Source organism: Pholcus phalangioides, unplaced genomic scaffold (genome assembly GCF_987345545.1).
Source record: "Pholcus phalangioides strain wild (caught in Gottingen) unplaced genomic scaffold, Ppha-v1.0 ptg000022l_1, whole genome shotgun sequence".
Classification (NCBI taxonomy): domain Eukaryota; kingdom Metazoa; phylum Arthropoda; class Arachnida; order Araneae; family Pholcidae; genus Pholcus; species Pholcus phalangioides.
This window is the reverse complement of record NW_028301615.1, coordinates 8,721,176-8,738,870: the sequence shown is the minus strand read 5'-3', so window position 1 is coordinate 8,738,870 and position 17,695 is coordinate 8,721,176. Positions and strand designations below refer to the sequence as shown.

General features: G+C 43.7%; 1 protein-coding gene across 1 annotated transcript; it reads left to right on the top strand.

Annotated features, from left to right (window-relative positions):
* The first annotated feature begins 16,050 nt into the window (after positions 1–16,050).
* On the top strand, positions 16,051–17,695 carry LOC149069425 (uncharacterized). The gene is made up of 2 exons (XM_089250040.1): positions 16,051–16,418; positions 16,555–17,695. The coding sequence occupies exons 1-2, from the start codon at positions 16,051–16,053 to the stop codon at positions 17,693–17,695; spliced, it is 1,509 nt and encodes a 502-aa protein (XP_089106166.1).

Sequence of the window (17,695 nt, the reverse complement as noted above, 5' to 3'; positions counted from 1 at the left end):
ATTTAGAGCCATCTTCACTATTCCAAAAGGATTTTAAAAAACCGGTATTTATATTTGGTTTCGCGAAATAATTAGTATCCATTAAATATAAGGTTGCTCTGATAGGGAAATGATCGGAACCGAGTTTCGGGATAACCTCAAATTCAACTGTTTGACGGTACACATTAGCAGATACAATAATATAATCAACGACACTAGCACCATTTTGATTAAAGAAGGTGAAATTACCTGGGTTGTCTTGGGGAAAAGTGCCGTTCAAAATAAATAAATTATTTAACATGCAGAGCTCATTCAGGAGCTTACCTCTATGGTTTAAGATAAGGTCGTTTGATCTGTGATGAATGAGTTCATCATCAAAGAAAGAGGGATTAAGAACATATGGATTACCAATGCGAGCGTTCAGATCACCCATGATAATAATGTTTTCACAATTAAATGTATTTATGAAAATAAACAGGTCCTCAAAATCTTTGTCGAAATTGGGGTAGGGCGGAAAGTAGCAGGATACAATGTGGAGTTTTCTAAAATCAAAATAATCAGCTGATAAAAAAATGAAAAGATTAGTAATTTTTAAAATGTTAATATTTGTTAATTTATTCTGATCGTATCCAAAAATTAGGCCTCCACTGGGTCTACCAATACGTGATCTAGACGCCAGACTTTGGATAATTTTATAATTCTGCATTTGGGTTGGCAATTTAAATTCCATAGTATGCCAGGTCTCTACAAGTGAAAAAAAATCGCAATCCGTGAAATCATTCCAGAAATCAGGATATTCATATTTGTTATACAGTCCAGCAATATTAAAGTGCAAAATATTTCTGGGGAATCTTGTTTTTTGATACACTTTTGGGACACTCAATTTTTTCCAAAGTTATAAAGTTTTGATTAGAATTTGATTCATCATTATAATTACAAGGATCTATATTGCAAATAGGCCGGCCATAATTTATAAATTTGAATTCTGTACTTTAACTATGCCTGAACATTCCGGATTACAGATAAAAGTCTCGTTATCTATTATTATTTTGTCCATGAACATTTTTGCACTCTTACCCTGTGTGACCGCCTTTTTTCTTTCAACGTTCAGCAGACTCCTTCTCTTTCTCACGGCCGGTGAATAATCCTGGGAGACCGATATAACAAGGGATTTCAAATCCTTCCATTTTTGCAGGATTGTATTGCGATCATCAGTGGAGGGTATGCGAGCGATGATCGGAGCCACTTTTTCACTTGTAGATTTTCCTATCCTGTGTGCCCTGTCGATGTGCACACGGGACACTCCCACTTTTTCGCATAAGTTCTTGATTTTGACTTTACACACATCCCAGGTTTCAGCGGATTGATCACAGGGAACCCGGAAAAACACCAGATTATCACGACGAGAACGGTTTTCAAGGTCGTCGATTTTTGATTTTTAACTCGATTATATTTTGATCGTGATCCAATCGATGACGAAGTTCTTGTATTTCTGCAGCCATTTTGGCATTTTCAGTACGGAGGTCTCATCTCTCTTTCGTTTAGCCACTTCCACGTCCATCAGAATTCTTGACAGCGAGTTTTCAACCGATTCAAATCGTCGCGACAAATCGGCAAGCTCTCCAGTATTCCGCAGTGCAAAAGTTCTCAGCTCTATAAGTAGATCTCTGTCACTCTGATTCGCATCATCAGAGACAGCAAGAGTAACATCAGGTGATGAATTATGTCTGGGACGTTTTGAAAGATTGTTCGAAGACTGATCAGCAAGGTCAGGAGGTGTTCTGTCAAGTTGACGTTGAGAGCGAAATATTTCGTCGATCTTCATTTCTTCAGTATTTTTGTTATTTTTCGCCATTCTGGTCATCAGCTTATGATCGGTAGAGACGATCAACATTGAGGGCCAGGATTCAAATTAAATATTATAAGTGTTTAAAAGATTGTATAAAAAAATATATCTTCCGTTTAAAAGCTATTAAAAAAAAAATTCAGAAATGGTGTTGGAGAGAATAAAATGAGCGTCCTTCTCTCATGAAGGCTAGTGTTGCCACCGAAATTAATTATATATAAAATAATTGAAAGTAAATGAATAATCAGTCTATAATTACAAAATAATGTATTTACGTTTTGGCAGCATCTCTATAAAGTTCCTACGTACACTGTGTCTTCTAAAATAACGACATTTACATTCTTTTTAACTTTCTCAAAAATTTTCGATCAGGGTGTCATTGTCTATCGTGTCAGGTTCAGTTTGTACATTATCGTCTTTTTTTATGTAGTCCTCAGAATCAAAACTTAACTAGGAATTTTGTAAGGGAAAGAGCAACATGATTTTTTTTGCTGCCCCTACCCTACCACTGTAAAATTCGAAAGTTTTATAACGGTCTTCTTGTTCCCACCTAAAATTTGCCGCCAGGGCAGTTGTCCCCTCCTTTCCCACTGTAATTAATTTCGGCCCTGCTCAGCCTTGCGATCACGGAATGCACACAGCTTGCATATAATTTTGTAAGTCTTGCATAACATTTGAAAATTCAACCCTTACACCGCTTTCTGCTGTTGAAAAGCCTGCTCTTCCGAAAAATTTTGTTACAATTTCAGAAAGCAACTGCTTTACCATGGTTATGGCTTATCAAAACCATTGCATCAAGTACAGAAAAGGTTTATGCTAATCTAAGGTGTTGATAATGTAGAACTCTCATTTGTGAGTATAGATTGAGTGAAAAATTTCGGTGGAGTACTTTTAACAGTTTGTATGATCCTTTGATCTATTGATCGCCGTGTGTGAAATTTTCCGTTAAAGGGTAAAATTTTTCTTTCTGTTTCCGCGTTACAGAATAACAGGGCATAACGTCACCTCTCGCCAACTCCACTGCATAATACATTTGAAATGAAATTTTTAAAATTCGTTTGATCACAATTTATTCTTCTTATCCACGCCCCAACGCCTCTCGCTACGAAAAAAGCAAATCCCGACAGACAGCGCGAAGGTTCGGCTTATACGGCGAAATTAAAATGTAACATTTATTTGATAGCAATTTATTATACTTATCGGTGCACCAACACATCTTGCCACGAGAAATACAAATCCCGCAAGAAAACGTGAAGTGCAGCTTATACGGCGAAATCAAAATTTGAAAATTTATTTGATCGCAATTTATTATTCTTATCGGCGCCCCAACGCCTCTCGCCGCGAAAAATGCAAATACCGACAGAAAGCGCGAAGTGCAGCTTATACGGCGAAATTAAATTTCTAAATTCGACCCATAACACCAAACATGGCCCCGCTCTGTCCCTTGAGAGATATAAGCGGATTACCTTGCGGCTGGGTCATGCTGGAAGAATTCTCCTGACATCCGGGCCCGGCGAACATCCCCCGACTCGCAAGCCACCGGGTCCGTCCCGCCGGGACCCCACTCCATCCCAAGCAGCCACACTCGGGGAAGCTCCCGGAAACCTCCGATGGTCAAGAAGGTCAAGCGCAGGTGGACCGCCCGCCAGATCTCCGACCCAGCAAAAACATTTCGACGGCCCTCGGCTCCACTAGTCCACGAAAGAACACCCCGTCCGCCACTCATCGCCCAAAGGAGCAACAGAACTGAACCAAACGTCCGTCCCCCTCCGGCAGCCCGTGCCCATCCATGCCACCACCGCACTCCGTCCCCACCAATCCATCCGCAAATGGACCCGTGGGATCTCGGTTGCCAATTACTCGCTTCAGCTCCTTTGCCACCTGAAAGAAAACATACATACATGGCACATGCAAGCACTGAACAGAAATGACAGCAAGTGCTTAACATAAAGTGGAAATTGTCAGGAAAGAACATGACAAACATCGCAGTTCTGTTAAATGAGCGGGACAGAAGCAAAAAAAAAAAAAAAATACAGTGATATGGTGAAAAATATTCCCATGAAACAACACAGTCCATCCGATGAATATTTAGGATTACAAAACAGTGGGAATTCGAGAGACTAGACATAAAATAGTCTCACAAAACATCACAGTCCAAAATGCATTCCAGAACAAAACCAGCGTTGTGGTAATTTCTGGTTCCCCACAGTAGATCGTAGAACTTACAAATATATATATGGATACATGTGAGTAAATGCAAATACATAGAAAAGATTACAAAGATAGATGAATATGTGAAAAAATATAAAAAAGGCAACGGAAATCTGAAGAACATCATTGTCCTAATTTCACTAAGAGTTGACAATGGGAATTCATGTGAAACCTCGTTGTTCGATGAAAGAATGAAAAGTTTATGGCTCGTAATCGGAGTCTGAGCAAGAATCACCTACATCATGACCATCTACAATAGCAGTCACTGGTCTAGGATGGATGAAAGAGTCTTGATTATTTTCAAGTTGATTGATGAGTATTTTAATTTGATCGTGGAGACCAGAGGTACTGAGCACTGAAGTCATCCACGATTGAAAATCATTTGCCTGTACCCGGATGTGTAGATTCGCGGTCAAAGGGCAAGTGGTCGCGTAATGGTACGCTGTGCCCTCCTCCTCGCATTCGCACTTTTCTGTTCTCTTGTGGAACCTGGCAAGGTAGGCGGGAAATGGACCGTGTTCGGAAAAGAAGAGGATCATTTCCCTAGTCCATTTCCTAAGCTTGCAGTTAACGGTGGGAAGCAGAGCGAAAATTTTGCGACCAGTCTTTCTCTCGTGGAGTTGAATCAACCAACTAAGTAGCGAGCAGACGTGTCCAGCGAAGCTCCGGCAAATTTTTTGTTGTTGTGGTTGGTCGACCAGTGTTTCTAATATTTTCTGGGTTTTGACTTCAGATTCGTGTCTGTCAGTCGTTCGTGTACTTGGGGACGAATTTTCGTGGTGACTTCTCATCAGGAAGTGAACTAATTTTGTGTTTTTCTACGGTGCTCGTCAGAGCTTGGATAACATGGATCCGTATGGGTTTCGCGGAATTGTGAGTACCTTTCTTTTTCCGCCTCAAACCTGTAGATTTTGAGTGACAACGTCTCGTCACCCTGTGTGAAAATTGTCGGCAAGAATCCTGTGAATATTTTGGAACAAACCCGAGGCAATTCTAATGATTTCATGATTTTATATGAATTTTTGAAAATTGTGTTAAAATCGCCATTTTTTTTTTTTGACTCTGCGAACCTACGTTGTGTCTACGGCAATTAAAATCGTTAATAACATATCTATAACAAACTATATCAATATATATTTTTTTTTTAATAATCATACTGATAAAAGATCTGGCTCTCCTAAAATTTGATTTCTTGTTCAGAAAAGTGTAATGATTGTATAGATGTCACTTTTATATCGTGATTTTCAAATCGCCATTTTGGACGAAACGCGGTCAGAGTTCATTTTGGTTAAACAGGTCAGTGGTGTGTTGGCCTAAAAATCGTTTCTTGTTTATGATACTCTCGTCCCGTAAATATTGCAGACCATATTTGATTTTGTTAAATCGGACAATTTTTTATCTCATTTTTAGTAATTTCACGATTTTGTTCCGTTTTCTTGTCCCTTTTCATATTTTCTGTTCAAAATCGGGACGAATTTAAAAAGAGCTGATTTCATGGATCTAATATAATATTATTGGAATCTCTTGTATATTCTGAATATCTATAACATTGTTTTGCATTTTGAGACTTTTTACCGTGGAGAAAAATTCTTTGAATATGTTGAAACGGTTGACAAATATGTTCAGCTTTTTGTGTTCTACTGTAAATTTTTTAGTGTTCAATTCTCTAGGTTCTTTTTATATATACACATATATTTGCATAAATTCTTTCACTGTCCCGTATTTGTTGTGCATTTTCATATTTCTCTTCTAAAATCGGGACTATCTGAAAAATCCACCAGGGGCGAACATCCGTGCCGAAGAAGACTTTTTCAGTGGAATATTCAGGTGGGAATCAGACGAGCAAAGCTGGTATAAACTTTGAGTCGGAACAATAAACTTTTCTATACAGCAAATTTCTATATCTTGGGAGCAGAGCGTAATCTCAGATCAGAGGCTACTATGGACAGGTTACACAAACCAGTGCCATCACACAGGGCAGCAGGAGTATCCGGATTAAGCAAGAGTTTAACGGAGACTCCACGACTAACGAAAGCCAGAGGCATCAAGAAGAAGAGGGTCAGCCACAAGGAAGCTCGGGGGATCCGGAGTTTCTGCGAACATTTCAACATGTCTGATGACGGGGAATACAACAAGGGGGCGAAACCCAGAGCACTGAGATGGAGCTCTGGAGACTGCAACGACGGAGGTAGGGATATCTCAGTATCATCTGAACCAGAGCCATCCTCTCCAACATCAGATTACGACAAAAATAATGTCAACACAACAGAGCAAGATGCACAGGGTTCTAGAGTTTCCTGGAACCTCAGGGCAAGCTGGTCATCGACATCAGGGGAGAGCGGCAAGAGAGAATTGGCGGAGGAAGAAGACAGCGGCTCACATAACTTTGATGTTGCACCAGCCAACGAACTCTGGAACTTGTTAACAGAAAGAACGGGCCATGGGAAATTCCCGATACCGCAAAAGTACCACAGTGACATTAAATCACTTATCAGTGATATTATAGATATGGCAAAAGCGTGTGGGGAATCTGAACGAATGACTAGCACCCCAGCAGACGACAAAGACATCAGGCTTGAAAGAGATATTGATATCTCTACAATAACTGAGGAACAGGAAACAAGGCGAACGTGCTTACCAAACAAGCAAGCCCAAGTTGAGGTGACTCATAAGGGAGAAACAGAATCGAAGGACAGAACAGATAACAATACAAAGATGGAACAACAGGTAGAGCACGAGGAGATCCCAGCCATAAAAACAAATAGGAACAAGCCGAGTGAGGACGAGGCGACAACTTACGATATGGTATGGGGGACGGATTCAGAGAAAAGACATGCAAGACATGTAGGAATACAGGTGGAGATAAGGGTGGTTAAATTTAGCCAAGGCACCCAAACAGCTGATAATGATTTCCCGAGACTCAACGAGGAAATGAACATATCAAGGAAAACTAAAAGCCCCGGAATAGAGGATTGGGTACGATGGGGAGTAAGACATAATATTTTCGTGCCAAACAAAGACAAAAAGAAGACTCATGGATTGAATGTAAATGGGGAAAAAACTCAGACGAATCAACAACATTCAACAGGAAGGGAGGAAGTTGGCGAGGGAAAAGAGACGGAAGAGTCAAACAAAAAATCAGAAAAGACAACGGGGCTAGCTCCAGAGACAGAGATGCAAGAACCCATAGAAGAAGGAGAGATAGTAGAGGAGAATCAGGTGTTATCACCCATTAAAAGTAAAAGAAGAGTGAAATGGGCTGACTATAATGGAAGATCACTTCGAACAGTAGAAAATGAACAGCCCAAAACAGCGTTAACGAACATCCAGAAAAAACTTCTGGCAATGGCAAACCCTTTCGATACGAGAGACTGTGAGACAGCATCATATGCAAGAGTGGCAAGAGAAGGGGCACAAGTTCACACACTACTGCTATTCCCGAGAAATTTGGAAGACAAAGACGATCTTCCTCTGGTCCTTAGGGTAAATAAAGACAAACTAGAGTTAACCGGAAAAATACTTCGAATCAGAGAGACACAGAGAGGGTATGCAGTGGATTTGAGTGAAGAAGAAGATGCCAAGGAACTACCAGGCAAAATACTCAACATAAAAGAACTGAACGACGTGATGACAATCAGACCGCCGAGACCCAGAAGAGAGCTTCTAATGGTTAAAAACTTTAATAGCGAAGACGACATCCAAGAGCTGTTGGATAACACGGCAAGGGAACTGGAACAACGTAAAGAGGAGGTGGAGTACAAATTCCAGTTGCGGGCACAAGCAAAAAATCAAAGTCACATAATTCTGGAGGTGAATGTCAACAAAAGACTAACAAAAATGTTGGACGAGGGAATCATGTGGCTGAAAAGAAAAAGAGTAGGGGTCAAGAGGTTCGTGCCCTCCCCGAGATGCTTTAGATGCCAGTCGATGAAGCATCACGCTAGAGACTGCACCAGCCGAGACCCCAGATGTGCACGATGTGCAGAACGACATGAGACCTCAAGATGTCAAAGCAACAAGCAGAGGTGCATCAATTGCTTGCTGAGCAACCAGGAAAAAGGTAGCAGGTTCGAAACTGGTCACAGTGCTTCAGCGATAAGTTGCCCAGTTTTCAAAAGAGAAACCTCTGGCAGATGGCAAAGAACGGACGTCAGAAGAGAGAGAAGGTGGAGAACAACTTTTTTCAGTGATAAAGGCAGAGGAGAGGTACATCGACAAGGAAAGAACTGGAACAAAAGCGCGGGACATGCAACCTCAGGATATAAAGACTTCGAAAAAGGTAGAGAAGACCTAAATAAACGAGGATGCAGTCAGCTTCCCTTCATCAGGAAAGAAGAAAAGGGTAGCATAGACGACGGTTACCAAATAATTTCACGAATAGTAACCAACGACACCGAAAGGAGTGGAGCGACAAATATAAGGGTAACAATACCAGGCAGGACTCGACCGGAAAATGAAAAGCCGATAAGAACAGTGGTATTCAGGAGGAGTCGTTAAACAGAAAGGATCACAAGTAAGGCGCTATTGAAGATTTAAACAAGAAAAACAACAAAAATGAATAACAACGGTACCCATATGGGTCCACAGAATCCGGTAGCAGTACATGGGCATTCCTCTGCAACAACGGCTAAATCAGATGGAGACCAAGGAGGTATAAAAATCCTTCAATTCAATTGTAATCGATGCATTGTAACGACATTCCAGCTCATAAAATACATAGATGAGCATAAGATAGACATTGCCCTTCTGCAGGAACCATGGGCGCATAACGACATTCTGAAAGGAATACCGAGCAAATGGGCTAGATGGAGCTCCCGCAACTGTAAAGCGGCTATTGTTATACCAAATGGACAAATACAAGGCACCACATTCTCAGTCCTTGAGAACAGTGTAGCAATCAAAATCAGCCTTTACTCCAATGAGTACATTTTCACTTCGGCGTACTCCTCCCCATATGCCAGACTCAAACATACAACAATCGAACTACAGGCGATTATCAAAAGTGCGGGAAGAGTACCTAGTATCATTGGAGCAGACCTCAATGGGGCACACACATTGCTTGGCTACAAACTGACAAGACCCAGAGGTGTAAAGCTACTGGATTTCATAAGATCTATGAATCTGTCGATCTTAAACAATGGGGAGTCGACATATCACCATGACGGAAAAGAGGGGAGTCCAGATGTCACATTAGCCAACGAATATGCTCCACTGGATCGGATAGACTGAAAAGAAAAAGAGTAGGGGTCAAGAGGTTCGTGCCCTCCCCGAGATGCTTTAGATGCCAGTCGATGAAGCATCACGCTAGAGACTGCACCAGCCGAGACCCCAGATGTGCACGATGTGCAGAACGACATGAGACCTCAAGATGTCAAAGCAACAAGCAGAGGTGCATCAATTGCTTGCTGAGCAACCAGGAAAAAGGTAGCAGGTTCGAAACTGGTCACAGTGCTTCAGCGATAAGTTGCCCAGTTTTCAAAAGAGAAACCTCTGGCAGATGGCAAAGAACGGACGTCAGAAGAGAGAGAAGGTGGAGAACAACTTTTTTCAGTGATAAAGGCAGAGGAGAGGTACATCGACAAGGAAAGAACTGGAACAAAAGCGCGGGACATGCAACCTCAGGATATAAAGACTTCGAAAAAGGTAGAGAAGACCTAAATAAACGAGGATGCAGTCAGCTTCCCTTCATCAGGAAAGAAGAAAAGGGTAGCATAGACGACGGTTACCAAATAATTTCACGAATAGTAACCAACGACACCGAAAGGAGTGGAGCGACAAATATAAGGGTAACAATACCAGGCAGGACTCGACCGGAAAATGAAAAGCCGATAAGAACAGTGGTATTCAGGAGGAGTCGTTAAACAGAAAGGATCACAAGTAAGGCGCTATTGAAGATTTAAACAAGAAAAACAACAAAAATGAATAACAACGGTACCCATATGGGTCCACAGAATCCGGTAGCAGTACATGGGCATTCCTCTGCAACAACGGCTAAATCAGATGGAGACCAAGGAGGTATAAAAATCCTTCAATTCAATTGTAATCGATGCATTGTAACGACATTCCAGCTCATAAAATACATAGATGAGCATAAGATAGACATTGCCCTTCTGCAGGAACCATGGGCGCATAACGACATTCTGAAAGGAATACCGAGCAAATGGGCTAGATGGAGCTCCCGCAACTGTAAAGCGGCTATTGTTATACCAAATGGACAAATACAAGGCACCACATTCTCAGTCCTTGAGAACAGTGTAGCAATCAAAATCAGCCTTTACTCCAATGAGTACATTTTCACTTCGGCGTACTCCTCCCCATATGCCAGACTCAAACATACAACAATCGAACTACAGGCGATTATCAAAAGTGCGGGAAGAGTACCTAGTATCATTGGAGCAGACCTCAATGGGGCACACACATTGCTTGGCTACAAACTGACAAGACCCAGAGGTGTAAAGCTACTGGATTTCATAAGATCTATGAATCTGTCGATCTTAAACAATGGGGAGTCGACATATCACCATGACGGAAAAGAGGGGAGTCCAGATGTCACATTAGCCAACGAATATGCTCCACTGGATCGGATAGACTGAAAAGAAAAAGAGTAGGGGTCAAGAGGTTCGTGCCCTCCCCGAGATGCTTTAGATGCCAGTCGATGAAGCATCACGCTAGAGACTGCACCAGCCGAGACCCCAGATGTGCACGATGTGCAGAACGACATGAGACCTCAAGATGTCAAAGCAACAAGCAGAGGTGCATCAATTGCTTGCTGAGCAACCAGGAAAAAGGTAGCAGGTTCGAAACTGGTCACAGTGCTTCAGCGATAAGTTGCCCAGTTTTCAAAAGAGAAACCTCTGGCAGATGGCAAAGAACGGACGTCAGAAGAGAGAGAAGGTGGAGAACAACTTTTTTCAGTGATAAAGGCAGAGGAGAGGTACATCGACAAGGAAAGAACTGGAACAAAAGCGCGGGACATGCAACCTCAGGATATAAAGACTTCGAAAAAGGTAGAGAAGACCTAAATAAACGAGGATGCAGTCAGCTTCCCTTCATCAGGAAAGAAGAAAAGGGTAGCATAGACGACGGTTACCAAATAATTTCACGAATAGTAACCAACGACACCGAAAGGAGTGGAGCGACAAATATAAGGGTAACAATACCAGGCAGGACTCGACCGGAAAATGAAAAGCCGATAAGAACAGTGGTATTCAGGAGGAGTCGTTAAACAGAAAGGATCACAAGTAAGGCGCTATTGAAGATTTAAACAAGAAAAACAACAAAAATGAATAACAACGGTACCCATATGGGTCCACAGAATCCGGTAGCAGTACATGGGCATTCCTCTGCAACAACGGCTAAATCAGATGGAGACCAAGGAGGTATAAAAATCCTTCAATTCAATTGTAATCGATGCATTGTAACGACATTCCAGCTCATAAAATACATAGATGAGCATAAGATAGACATTGCCCTTCTGCAGGAACCATGGGCGCATAACGACATTCTGAAAGGAATACCGAGCAAATGGGCTAGATGGAGCTCCCGCAACTGTAAAGCGGCTATTGTTATACCAAATGGACAAATACAAGGCACCACATTCTCAGTCCTTGAGAACAGTGTAGCAATCAAAATCAGCCTTTACTCCAATGAGTACATTTTCACTTCGGCGTACTCCTCCCCATATGCCAGACTCAAACATACAACAATCGAACTACAGGCGATTATCAAAAGTGCGGGAAGAGTACCTAGTATCATTGGAGCAGACCTCAATGGGGCACACACATTGCTTGGCTACAAACTGACAAGACCCAGAGGTGTAAAGCTACTGGATTTCATAAGATCTATGAATCTGTCGATCTTAAACAATGGGGAGTCGACATATCACCATGACGGAAAAGAGGGGAGTCCAGATGTCACATTAGCCAACGAATATGCTCCACTGGATCGGATAGACTGGTCAATCGATCATGAGGAGGAACTCAGTGTACACAAGTGCCTGATCATTCAGATCTACGACAAACCCAGATCGGATCCAACTGCCAAATACTCTAATTCACGTAGGAGAATTGACAACTTTCTTCGACACATCAAACCCGACATAACACGGCTAGTTGAAATGCTCCAACAGGCCAGGAACGAGGATGAGTTAGAGCAAGCCGTAGACCAGACTTTTGCCAAAATCAAACAGGCAGCTGATAAAAAGCTCAAGACAATAAGGCAACCTAATAAAACAGTAACTCCATGGTGGAATCAAGAGCTTGATATTATGCGAAAAAAGTTCAGAGCCAAGAAAAAAAGATACAAAAAGGCCCTTGGGGAAGCAAAGATAGCAGCTTGTCAGGCGTACAGAGAATATCGAAAAGTGTACTACAAAGCTCTAAAAAAGACCAAGAGGGACAGCTGGCGGAAATTCTGCACAGAAGCGACTGATCCCTTCGGGACGACTTATAAGGCAACGGTGAGGAGAAGAATGAGGCACCCACAGTTGATTATGCCAGTGGGAAAAAACCTTCCGATATTGAAGGCTGCGGAAGAACAACTAAAACAATTATTTCCGGAGGATGATACAGATCCGCATCAAGACCCAGGTCAGATAGTTTGTGCCACAACATCAGGCGAAGAGACAACAAAAGAGCCGACAATTTCGAAGGCGGAAATAACAAGAATCATAAAAGGGTTAAGTGACAAGAAGGCCCCGGGACATGATGGCATAAATAATAAGCTCTTGAAAGCCATCAACAAAGAATTTCCCCAACTGCTCAGAACTTTGTTCAACAGATGCCTGGAGCTGGGTATATTTCCATCTCACTTCAAATTGGGGAAAATATTTCTTATACTCAAAAAGGGCAAGGATCCTGACGACATCACCTCATATAGAGCTATCCATCTTCTGCCTACCATTGGAAAGGTCTTGGAAAAAATTGTAACTCAGAGAATAATTTTTCACACAGAGGCAAAACGATGGTGGAATGAAAACCAATTCGGATTTCGACAGGGACGTTCTGCAGAACAAGCCCTCCTGGCTATTAAGGAGGTGATCGTCAAACAAAGGGCGAAAAAACAGGATATCGCGCTCATTTCCTTGGATATTAAAGGAGCGTTTGATGCACTGAGACATAACATCATCAGAGAAAGACTCGAAGATATGCCGATACCAGAACAGCTTGCCAAAATAATGTGCCACACTCTTCAGGGAAGAAGAGTGGCACTTCAGACTACAGCGGGACTAGCGACACATAGGCTATCTAAAGGATGTCCACAGGGATCTTGCTCTGGTCCAACGCTCTGGAACGCTGTAATTGACCATCTTCTGAAGATGAGATGGCCAGGCCGGGGAAATGAAATCGTGAAAGTCCAGGCGTTCGCTGATGATATTGCCATCTTGGTCAGCAGCCCCACGGAAGGTAGAACGGAGACGCTCGCGTCAGAAGTACTCGAACAGATCAACAACTGGATGACGGAACACGGGCTTGAGGTGGCGTCAGAAAAGTCAAAATATCTGTGGATATCGTCCAAGACCTCATCAGGGCTCCAGATTGATGGGTCTCCTATCGAACGTACTGACCTTCTCAAATACTTAGGAGTTTACATAGATCCGAAACTCAAATTCCGGGAACACATGAGGCTACAAGCTGATAAAGTTAATAAAGTTCTCCCACAGTTGTTAAGCTGTGCAGGCTCAAGATGGGGCATAACCAGTGCCATGCGTCGCACCTTATATGTATCGGTGATACAGAGGATGCTGGCCTACGGTGCCCCAGTCTGGGGTTCCAAGCTCACCAAGGCAGTAAAGAAAAAACTAGACTCGGTTCAGAGGAGCTTTCTCCTCTATATCACCAAGGCATACTGCACGGCACCAACAAACGCTCTACAGGTGATAACAGGACTGGCCCCCCTCGGGCATTGGATAGAGTCTGAAGCAAAAATGGCACTGCTGACGAGACTCAATCGGCCTATCACAGTCAACAACGAGCGCATAGAGCATTCGCAAATTGAACAGAGAGAGATCGGATGGTCCTCACACCCAGCAGTAGAGGTAAAAGACGGACAGATCAGCTTACACCATGACAAACAGCTAACGCCGACAGTAATTTACACGGACGGCTCAAAGACTAAAGACGGAACTGCAGCAGCCTACGTCGTTACGGAAGGCAACAAAATAATCAGCAAGTGGGCACGTAAGCTTAACGCAGAGGCTTCTGTGTTCCAGGCAGAGATGCTGGCTCTTCTAGAGGCAACGAGGAAGGCAGAGGAATTAAACCCTCCAGTCAAAATATACACGGACTCGCTTTCTTCGCTGCATGCAGTCACAAATCCGTTGTCCAAAACGTACGCTTCAAGAGCAGTCAGGAAGATTCTCATTAATAACCCCGGTATCGCCCTCTCCTGGGTTAAAGCCCACGAGGGAAACTGGGGTAATGAGGAAGCTGATGCTCTTGCGAAAGCAACAACAGAAAGACCAGAAGTCAATCGAAATATTCCATTTCCAAGGTCTTGGGCGAAGGCAAAGATAAAACAACATCTTCTAAGGCAGTGGCAGGTGCAGTGGGACAGCAACGATAAAACAGGGAGAAAGATCCACCAGGTACTTCCGAGGGTGAGGCTCCAGGATCAGGGGTGGTCAAGAGCAATGATCTTGTTCTTCACAGAACATGGGCCATTCCCTGCATACCTCAAGCGATTCCACCTTCGGGGTACAGACGCCTGCAGATGTGGAATGGTGGGAACACCACTGCACTATGCCACTGAATGCCCACTGACCAAGAAATTTCACTTCGGGAAGCCTACACAAGAAAACTTGGCCCTTTGGAGAGCCGAGTTGTTAAAAAGAACTGACCGAAAAGAAAAAATTGGAAGATTGATGGAGAGGATAACAACAGACGAGAGAACATTCATCCCCGACGGAAAGCCGCCTCGATCGCAAAGAGCAAGAAACTGCAGGGCACTTTCCACAGAGGAGGAGTCTTCGGACTTTGAAAACGAACAGAACACATAAAGACTCCGCGCCTTACAGGGGCAGCTGTCGCGTGGGCGGATCGGTCACATGTAAATAGATGACTGTGTGATGCATATTGTGTATATGTATATATTGTATATTTTTTCTGTCATTAAAATCCAGGGGTTTTTGCGGTTGGGTCCCGGGGGTCTGGATGAGGGTGCTCCGGGCTGTTGCTCGGACTTGTGGGCTCCTCCTGGTGGCTGGGTGGCTGCTCGGAGGGGGGGGCTGCTTATTGAGATGCCCTGAGGGCCGTGCATGGAGCTTGTTGGCGACTGTAGTCATGGATAGAGGGGGGGGGGTTCCTTCCGGACATTCTCCGGGTGGCGCCCCTGATTCTCGCCCAGCGCGACTCAACCTGATTGGGTAAAAGGCTTATATCCCGAGAGGGACAGAGCCTGGGTCGTGTCTGGTTAGTAGTAGTAGTCTTTCTCTCGTTAGACCATCGATGCTGCCATTTGGTCATCATTTCTTCATGAAGAATATTGGTTGCCCATGACACGGGGAGAGAGATCGTGAAATCTGGTGAAGCTCTGGTCGTCGCTGATTTGGCCAGTTGATCGGCCCGTTCATTACCATATGTGCCTTCATGGGCTTTCACCCAAGCAATTTTAATGTGTGGATTGTCACATAGAACTTCACGGATTTGTCGGGCCGTACGATGTTGAGATAATGGGTCTTTGATGAAAAATATGGATGACAGAGAGTCAGTGTATATACTCACTGGTTTTTTAAATTCTAGAGCCTTTTGGATGGCCATATAAGTTGCAAAAAGCTCCGATCGGAACACAGTATTTGAGTCATTTAATTTACATGACCATTTGTAGATTTCCATACCTCCTTCAAGTATGATGAAGGCTGCAGCCACGCCGTTTTCTGATTTTGAACCGTCCGTGAAGATGTTAAGGTCGATATTCTCCTGCCCAATTTTCGCAGGTGCAGTGGAGATCTGTTCTTCTTGTGATGGGATGATGTAGAGGAAACAGTTGGAGAAGCGCTGGAGTCAATTGCAACATGGATGGATCGGAACGACCTAGAGCCAGCACTCGACAAAAGTGGTTACATGTGGTTTAGCACACGAGACAAGCGACCTAAAATCAGGATGAGAAACCAAAGACTCACATGGAGAAAAGAAATGAAATACCTTGGGGTGCTTATCGACAGCGACCTGGATTGGATTCCACATCTTCGACAGCAAGGAAAGAAGGCCAATGCAAACCTACAGAAGATGATGGCCATAGCAGGTCCAAGATGGGGAATTAACCAGAGGATGAGGAGAGTGCTCTATGACCAGGTGGCAACCAAGACAGTAACGTATGGAGCAGCCGCGTGGTACGCTAGCCCGACAGAGAAAATGAAAAGACAGCTCGATACCATCCAAAGAGGGTTCCTGTTCTTTATGACAAGGGCGTATCACAAAATATCGACGGCGGCAATGCAGAGCATAGCAGGAGTACCCCCCCCCCCTGAGTTTGTATTCCGACTTCGTATGCAAATCAGCGAGAATATCCAGACTCAACAGAAGGGTGACAGTTGCAGAAAGGCTGATAGTACCAGAGGAGGTGGAGGGAAGAGCTATAGGATGGGGCGACCACCCAGCTAACGAAATCCAGGAGCAACAGGTCGTAACGACGGAGCGAGAAGAAGCCATCTCATACGAGGGAAGGACAATATTTACGGATGGGTCCAAGACGGATAGTGGAACAGGAGCAGCGTACGCGGAGTATCAAGGGGGTGAAAGAGTCAAGTCCTGGAGAGAGAAACTGAGAGAGGGATGCACGGTATTTCAAGCAGAGCTGTGGGCGATCCGAAAAGCAATGGAACAACGGGAGGATAGTTTGGAGAAGATGACCATATATTCAGACAGTAAATCAAGCTTGGAAGCTATCAGGGACCCTTTAACAAGACACGAAGATGCTAGAGGCATAAGAAGAATACTGAAAGAGAGGAGGAATGTAGCACTGATGTGGGTGAGAGGCCATGTGGGCGAACGTGGAAACGAGGAGGCAGATCAGTTGGCGCGGGAAGCGACGAAACTGGAGACAACGTCCCAGGAGAAGAAGATCGCTGCGGCAACGGTCAAAAGAATAATTAAGGGGCAGACAATAGTGGAATGGCAGAAGCAATGGAATGATCCAAAAACAAACGGACGGCTTATTCATAGAGTCATCCCAAAAGTCCAGTGGAAAAAACGTTACTGGAGTAGGGAAAAGACAATCTTCTTCTCGGGCCATGGACCGTTTCCCACCAACTTCAAGCGTTTCAAAATTTCCGACAACGAGCAATGTATATGCGGAGGAGTGGGAAGTCCAATTCACTTTGCTACGGAATGTGTCCACACCAGTCGTTTCCACTTAGTTAAGCCACGGCCGCAATTGGAGAACGAGTGGTTTAAAAGAATGGCCAAGGATGATGAGGCACTCGGAAAAATCAAGGAACTGGTCGGCTTTCTGGAAGAGAGTATGGAGTGGCTCCATAATAAGCGGACGGGAGCAGCAGATCGAGCGACGAGCCCACCTGCACCCAGGAGAAGGAGTGAGAGAATCAGAAGGCGTCAGGAGACAGAACAGGAGACGGGACGACAGGGAGAAGAAGAATGGACTGAGGAGGAAAACGAAGATCAAGAGGCAGACGATCCAGGCTCCGACTCCGACTTCCAATGA